The 8,188-nt window shown below is 43.1% G+C and overlaps 1 protein-coding gene across 3 annotated transcripts in view; it reads left to right on the top strand.

The window, feature by feature from the left end:
- The first annotated feature begins 1,274 nt into the window (after positions 1-1,274).
- CLVS2 (clavesin 2) overlaps positions 1,275-8,188 on the top strand; it is a 66,837-nt gene continuing 59,923 nt past the window's right edge. Inside the window, exons 1-2 of one of the 3 annotated variants that reach the window (XM_032651595.1) lie at positions 1,275-2,034; positions 2,560-3,409. In XM_032651595.1, coding sequence (XP_032507486.1) covers positions 3,021-3,409 — 389 coding nt within the window. In that variant the 5' untranslated portion in view covers positions 1,275-2,034; positions 2,560-3,020. Of the gene's footprint in view, positions 3,410-8,188 lie in introns of all 3 variants that reach the window. The other 2 variants (XM_032651596.1, XM_032651597.1) reach the window with 2 other exon arrangements.

Below are 8,188 nucleotides of genomic sequence, written 5' to 3'. Positions count from 1 at the left end.
AGGATAGTCTCGAAAAAAGGATAGCTAGTGCCTTGCTCATAAGACATGCAGAAGCGCAAGACCCCGGGAGAACTGTCTCTCCATATTGCTGATGGCTAAAACCTCTTTATACAGTTGATATAAGACCTTTTCTTCAGTTAGAAACTGTGAATACTGGTCTAAACTGAATTTTTCCTTTTTTTTTTTTTTGAAATGGGAACCAAAAATTTTTAACAGTTCATATTGCATTCAGAATGCTTTTGAGAGTCATAATCACATGAAGTTCTAGAAGGACCTTGAATACATATAGTGCATATATATGTAATACACATACATCTATATGGTTTGTTTTCCACCTCCCCCATTTAAAATGTAAATTCCCTGAGGATAATGACTTCGTGTGTGTGTATAATTTATTTTCTTATGCTGGTTCCTACATTACTTGGCACTACTTTAATTAATAAAGTGGTATAGGTCTGCCATCCCTCTTCTTTCTCTTTGTCAACACCATCACCTTAAGAACAATAACAAAAAGTGTGTGCCTGTAATCTGAAGGTACTAATAGTCATCAAATACGACAATGTTTTTTTATCTTCAAGACCACCTATCCATAGAATCTAGGACAATGGCTCACACACAGTGGAGCTCAGTAAATATTTGTTGTTGCATTGAGTTAACCTGAACTCAGGACCCCATTCGACAGTCTGTAAGCCAAAAGTTGCTCTTGGTGACATGCTTGCTCAGTAACATGATGTCCTTTGAAAATAGAAAACATTGCTTTTTCTCAAACCCGTAGACAGTCATCTCAAGCTCAAAGACTTCTGCTCATTTATGATGATTCTTGTGTACAGATGTATAAAACGGAGGGAACCATCATATGCATCTCCAGAAATGTGTGTTTTATTATGAGATGAGAAGGAAGTCAAGAAGCGCCTGTTTTTCCTTCCTCTGAGAACTGGTCCCACCCACGCCCCCACCCTTCCCCGTGCTCATTTCCATCCTCTTCAACAGGAATTTAGCAGCCAGAGTTTATGGTCGAAATTCTATCCATATAAGTTCCTCCGGGGACTGAATCATTGGAACCACTCTGGTCTTCTTTACCAAATTCAACCTTTCTGTCAACAACAAAATGTGGAAAGGACACAATGTTTCCGTACTCCTTCCACATCAAAAAATTACCTCCTACCGGAACTAGAAAATGTATGTCACTGTGAATTACCATCTGCTACAGCTCCTCGCCGCCGGGCAGCGCCGGGGTCTCGCACACAAAGGGTGAGAGCGGGGCGTGGGGAGGCTGCAAGGCGTCGCTGCTCCGCCCGGGCAGGCCATGTCCGCCCGAGCGGCCATCCCGGCAGTGGGGACTAGGAGCCGGCTCAACTTGGGGCTCGGGATATCTGAATGCCACGGAAACTGCGATCCTACCCAAACGAGTCAGGGAGAGAGCAGCCGAGGGCGTGCGCGAGCTGAGTGAGTGCTTACGTCGCAGCGAGATCTGTGCTGGGATAATTGGAGAGGAGTTAGGCTGAGCCGCGTCCTCTTTGAGCAGCTGGCAGCCGCAGCCGCCGCCGCCGCCGCAGCAGCAGCAGCCCGGAGGGGCGCGCCCGACTGCGGCCGCTGGGCAGCGCCCAGGGTGAGGCCCGCGCCCCGCAGCCGCCGCCCCGCCGCGCCCACGGTCCCGGCGGCTCCGGGCGCACAAAGGCGGCGGCTACCCGCGTGGCCTTCTCCATCCAGGCGTTCGATTCTCGCTCCCTTCCTTCTCCTCTCCCGAAGGCGAGAATGGCAGGGCCGGGCGAGAACCTGGGGCACCGGTGGCCCTAGCTCTGCTCCCCCCACCCCTCCTGCGGGGAGAGGAAGCGGGCTGCTCGCGGACGATGTGGTCAGGGCTGCTCCCCAGAGCGTCTTCTGCCCGGGTCCCAGCTGCCGTCCCTCTTCTCTGCTCGCTCCAACCCACCGAGAGGGGCTGATGCTGCTATCGCCGCCGCCGCCTCCGAAGCCGCGGCCGATGGATGCCAGGGAGGGCCGCCTTGCTTAGCGTCCCCGCCTCCGGGTTTGCTGGTAGGAGCCGGCTGCTCTTTCTTCTCTCTCGCTTTGGGGTATTATAGAAAAGGTTTTATCCTCCACTCCTTTTTCCCACCCTCTCCTCCCCCAACCCTGCCTTTGCAATGTACCTTCCCGGCGAGATCCCTCCCCCCAACCTCTCCGCAGCAAGTCCGTTGAAATAAAGGGCTAGAGGAAGGCAGAAGTTGGGGGTGGGGTTGAGGGGGGAGCCCACGCTGGTGCCAACGCCACCAAAACCCCTTCTGGTGCCTTATGAGATCACGGTGCATCCAGGAGGGGAGGAGGGAAGGTGCGCTATCTGCAGAGCCTCCGCCTAACTGGATCACAGTCATTTTAAATGGAATCCCACAAATGTCTTAGAAATAGCATCTTTGAATAAGTAGAAGGAGAAATAAGCTCCTTCCCCCCTCTTTTTCTTTCTCTCTTTTTCCTTCTGGCAAAGACGCTCTCTCCCCCGCCCTGAGCTCCGCGCTGAAGAGCCGCCTTATTATTAATCAGAATTTCCATCGTTATCCCTGGCAGGAGCATCCTTCAGTAGGGACCGCAGAAGCATCACAGTGCTGGGACTGAGATGTGCATGGGGGCTGTTTCTGTTACATCTCGGAAGAGAAGAGGACAGCACCAAGATCAGCACCACCTGTGCGGGGTGCAGTTAGGGGTGTTTTGTTAGGAGAGAGAAAGGACAAGAAGAGGAGTGCTGGGCCCCCCGAGGTCCACATCTCTTTAAAGGAAAGGGACAAGGGAACTAAAGTGGGTCATTGTTTTTAGGGGGCGGGCAAAGAAGTTTATATCCTTCATAGAAAAGGTATGGGGAAGCAGTAGCAACAGGGTACTTGACTGGACACCAAGAAAAATCGTTTCCTGTAAAGAAGAGGAAGCAGGCAGCAGCGAGGTCTGGAGGCCGGTGTGTGGTAGTGACCAGGGCCAGCGGTGCAGTGGGACAGCCAGCAAGAGAAAGGCAGGGCTCAGGAACAAGCAGAACAATGACTCATTTACAGGCTGGTCTCTCTCCTGAGACCCTGGAGAAAGCCCGCCTGGAGCTCAATGAGAACCCAGACACACTGCACCAGGACATCCAGGAGGTGAGGGATATGGTCATCACCAGGCCGGACATTGGCTTTCTCCGCACAGATGATGCCTTCATCTTACGCTTCTTACGGGCCAGGAAGTTTCATCACTTCGAGGCTTTCCGCCTCCTGGCCCAGTACTTTGAGTACCGGCAGCAGAACCTGGACATGTTCAAAAGCTTCAAGGCCACTGATCCGGGCATCAAGCAGGCACTGAAGGATGGCTTCCCTGGGGGCCTAGCCAATCTGGACCACTATGGCAGGAAGATTCTAGTCCTTTTCGCTGCCAACTGGGATCAGAGCAGGTAAGTCCTAAATCCGAACTTGTACTAGGGCTTCTTTTACTCTCCCATTTTCCAGAATTTATCTTGAGTAGTGTCATAGCTTTACAGCTTTGACGTTACTGTTTATTTGGCTCGGGGTGGGTGGGAAGAGAAACTGGAACGAAGAAATGCATTTTTGGTGGGCACCCTGGGAGGGGGGTGGGACTTTTATCTTTACCTTTGAAACTCTTATTTCACTAGCACCCGTTTTCTACTGCAGTGTTAGGTGCTTCATGAACCATATTATTGTGCTGTATAATCTCAATCATTCAGCTTCTAAATAAAGCTGCTAATTTTTTCAACTCCTAAATAAGTTAACTGTTCTGTGGAGAAATGAGTATGAGAATGGAGACAACTTTCCCTCCTTCCTCCTAAAGAAATTCTTTTTTTTTTTTTTTTCCTAAAGAAATTCTTAAACTGGATTCATCACCATCATCGTCCTCCACCACTTCCCCCTCCTCTCTCTCTTTAGTACTGCGGTTTTATTTTTTTAAGACTACCCTGGCATTCAACCAAGATCAAGTAGTTTTATTGCTTGGAAACTTTTCTGCTTGGTGATGTGTAGATGAAGGAATAATATGGTGTGTGTCACTTCAATAAAAAGGAAGAGTTGTCCCCTCTGTTGCTAAGCATGCCGCCGACCCTGAAAATAAAGGCTGACTTGTGTGCTTGTTCTACACCTGCCACTAATCTAAAGAATGTGTTTCCTGTCTGATGTGATTTTTCATCATTTGGAAGGAAGTGAAAAATGTTCAGATCTGTCAGTTGGTAGACTTTCTGAGCTCTCTGGCTTTTTAATGGAGGAGAACTAATATTCTTACTTCATCTACATTACAAGAGAAAAAAAACAGACAATGACTCTTCTACTTCCTCAGTTGGAGGAATTATTTTCTCAGACTGAAAGATATAAGAAATTATAAAAGACCTTTGTGTAAGGTAGTTTCAATTAAGTTTGAAGTTAAATAAATGTCATGGAACTTAAAAGCGTTACCAGAATTATGAATCATAAGAAGCTTGTTGTTAAAACATTGTTGTATTTTTAGTGTGGTGAATGGTGATTTTTGATGCATCTGGTTAGTTTAAACCATCTCTGGAGCAACTTTAAAAGACTTTTACAGTTACTGAGAAATCTTATGGATCTTATAGGTCTCAAGATAGTCTTCTCAGAGTCTTGGGATTTTAGAATGCAAATTAATATTTTTAACAGGCGTTTAACCCTTCAGTTGGTCTCCTTTTCCCTGTAATTCTACGTTGAGAACTACAATTATTTTTTAGGTAAATATAAAGGTAAACTACTACCTGAAGAATCATAAAGCTAAGAAACTCATAGAGTTAGCCATTGAGGGGAATGGAGCTCTCTTTCTGTCTCTTATTTTGGTTAATTATAGAGATTTTACTGTACTCTTTATCAGGTAGCAAAGTTTAAAGGCTCATGAAATGCCATCCTTTGACCACAATTTCTCTTTAAAAAGTTTTTGTTTCATCTAAGAAGTACATTGTAGGGTTATGCAAACCAATTATTGTGTATATCAAAGCAGAAAAATTTTATTCAAGAAAGAACCTAGTACTTCATGAGTTAGACTGGAACTTAGTTTATTGAGTTGCCATGAAATGGGTGCTATGGAAATTGTATACTTAAATATGTCTCAAAGTCTGTTAAAGATATCATTAGGGAAGCAGATTGCCCTTAGGGAGACATGAACATACATCAAACCTATTTTCATTTATTTCTATAAGTGAGCTAATATTGACATTGATTTATAAACCTAATTAAGATGAAAGCCACTTGTAGTTCTCAGGTATGTGGAAAGGTGATTATTTTGGACTTACTAAAGAAACTATGTTTTAGTTGTCTATCTCATGTTTTCATGTAAAGGCTAAGTTACTAGTAATCAAAATATATCTCCCTGGAAATTTACAATGGGAGGGGACTTATTAATTGATATGTAGAACTATTTCTTTAAATCTACACAAAATCTTAAATATTAAAACTTTGTACATGTGACATTAAAAATGAAAAGCCATGTCCTGTAAAAATACCTTACAGGGCCTATAGACTAATAATTGTGAATTCAATTTCTGTGGTTTGAAATGAACAGGTATGATCAAGAAGTTTTAGTACTTCAAGATCAAAAGGTATACAATTTATTTGGAGCTTAACTAAAATTCAGTTGAGTTTCCTCCTCCTATATATTTTTTTTAAAAGTCCCTCCCTCCTTTTCCCTGCCTGCACCCCCCTATCCCATATCTACATGTACATTTACAAGGACTAGTGGATAAGCAGGTCCCCCCTCTTGGCATCCTCTGTAAACCTTTATCCTTGGGAGATGTGCCTAAGAACTGTCTCTGCCCTGCTCGGAAACCAGCAGGACAACTGCCTTTCTGACAGTGCCCAGAGTGTCACCAGCTCTTTTCCTGCCTTTGGCCTGAATCCCCTTCCTTCCTCCACTGTACATTTTCAAGGCTTATCTGACTTGACTCCTACAGAAGTCTCTGCCACCTTCCCTAGGTGTTTACCTTACGATTGCTCTGTTAGCTGGATATGCCATGTGCCAAATTCTTTTACTCCTCATCCCTCCCCTGTTCTGTGAGTGAGGTGTTCTCACCTTCCTGCTCTGATCCCACCAGTCCAAACAACCTGGGTCCCTGCAGAAGACTGCACATCTGAACATAATTCTAACCACCTTCTAGAGCTGTTCAGTGAATTACCTGGCTTTCAACAACTAAAAAAAAAAAAACACTATTAAAAGAGACAAAATAGGGCTTCCCTGGTGGCGCAGTGGTTGAGAGTCCGCCTGCCCATGCAGGGGACACAGGTTTGTGCCCCGGTCTGGGAAGATCCCACCTGCCGCGGAGCGGCTGCGCCCGTGAGCCATGGCCACTGAGCCTGCGTGTCTCCGCAATGGGAGAGGCCACACGGTGAGAGGCCCGCGTACCGCAAAAAAAAAAAATAATAAAGAGACACAATAGCATTGTTTTAAAGAAAGAATAGGTGGGAATGTCCAGGATTGCACAGGGAAATTCCAGAAATGAGGTAGAAGAAAATGTCCCCCTTTATTTGGATAACAGGTTATTTCCAACTTCCCAAAGGGAATATCAAGATTTTTTGTGAATTTTGAAAAACTTTGTAAAGAGTTTTGTATAACAAAAAAAATACTAAGCCTCATGTTATTATAACAGCACCTGAACTAGAGTTAATGTTCAGTAAATGTTTGTTGAGTTGAATTGAGTTATGCATTTTTTTTAAAAGAATTCTAAGCAGGAAGTTATCTATATATACTTTCTCCTATATTGAATTTTTAGGAGAGTTTTCTGTGCTTCTCAGGAGACTGGAAACAGTAAATGTGTGTGAGATGGTGACTATAAATAAAATAGTGTCTCTTCCTATTGCAGTATAGTGCAGGTCAGTTTCAGGTTATTGCAAGTAACCTGACCGTTTCCAAAGCCTTTACAAGAAATATGGAATCTTCAGGAGACTGAGGTATAATATTTACAGTGTACCCACCTTGTAATACAGCTAAAAAAATATTTGAAATACTGAAATGTCAAAATGACTTTCAGTGTGGTCTGTGGTTCTTTTATAAAAAAACATAGAACAGGTTTCAGATGATTTGTTACGTTTATTGAGCAGGCTATCCTTGGCAAAGATTCACACAATTTTATCTTTTTTTTTTTTTCAAATCGTCTAACATAATTTCTGAAAACAAAAGTAAATTCCACAAAATTAAAAACAAACGGATTGTTACCCTGCAGCACTGTGATGCAGTAGTCCTCCACATATTACATGCTATCTTGCTTTCCTGAGTGACAGTGCCCCGCTTAGGACTCAGCAGATACCTTCAAATTGTCCACCTGATTTCATCAACAGAGTGTGATGATAATGTACCAAGAAGCTAGAATAGATTATACTACCTTAAGAAAAGGAAGTTTGGAACGAAAGTAGATTGTGGTCTAGACCCTACGGCGTGAGAGCAGGTATGTGAGAAGTCGAAATTCACTGGCATGTAATTATTGGGAATATTCATGAGTAAACTGTGTTACCTGAAACATAACGATGACATGTATTCTGATATGTGGCCTGTAATTTGTCAGTTAGCCTGCAAGTGATATTTTACCTTCTTAGACTTATAAATGACTTCTCTATACTTAGTACCACAAACAACCAATTGTAAACGAACAATTTATCTGGAATCTGATTAACAGCCATTAGAAAACAATTAAATACAGCCAAGTTAAAATGATTCTAATATAGTGGCAATTCAGAAAGTACTGACCGTCTTGTACCATGTTTGGCTTGTCATAATGGTTATTGATTATCACTTATAGTACTGAAACTCTGAAAGGGCTCAAAGACTGATTGGTGAGACAATGCTATGATCCTCTAACTTATCCTGGAATTTGCCTAAAAAATGTACTGTTGTCAGTTTGTTCGTTCCTATTGTGTGGCTTTTTCATACAAAGGAAAATATTATACAAATGGCCAGCTACTTGAAGCTTCAGTTTTAATTATGACTATGCTCTCATTTATTAAAATAATGTGGCCAACCTTCAAATGAAAGAAGGTTATGATGATGGTAGCTTAAAATTTTTAAATAATAGCCATAGACTATACATATTTGCTTTATTCTCAGCCACAAAGCTTTACTCTTCTGTGGAAGTGCACTAAAATAAAATAAAATAAAACATAAAATAAAATAAAATGATTAGAAATAGATTAAAACAGACAAGGGCAATTAACTAGTTAATTAGGGAGAAACACTC

This window comes from Phocoena sinus, chromosome 12, assembly GCF_008692025.1.
Source record: "Phocoena sinus isolate mPhoSin1 chromosome 12, mPhoSin1.pri, whole genome shotgun sequence".
In the NCBI taxonomy this organism is placed as follows: domain Eukaryota; kingdom Metazoa; phylum Chordata; class Mammalia; order Artiodactyla; family Phocoenidae; genus Phocoena; species Phocoena sinus.
This window is presented reverse-complemented; position numbering and strand designations above follow the sequence as displayed.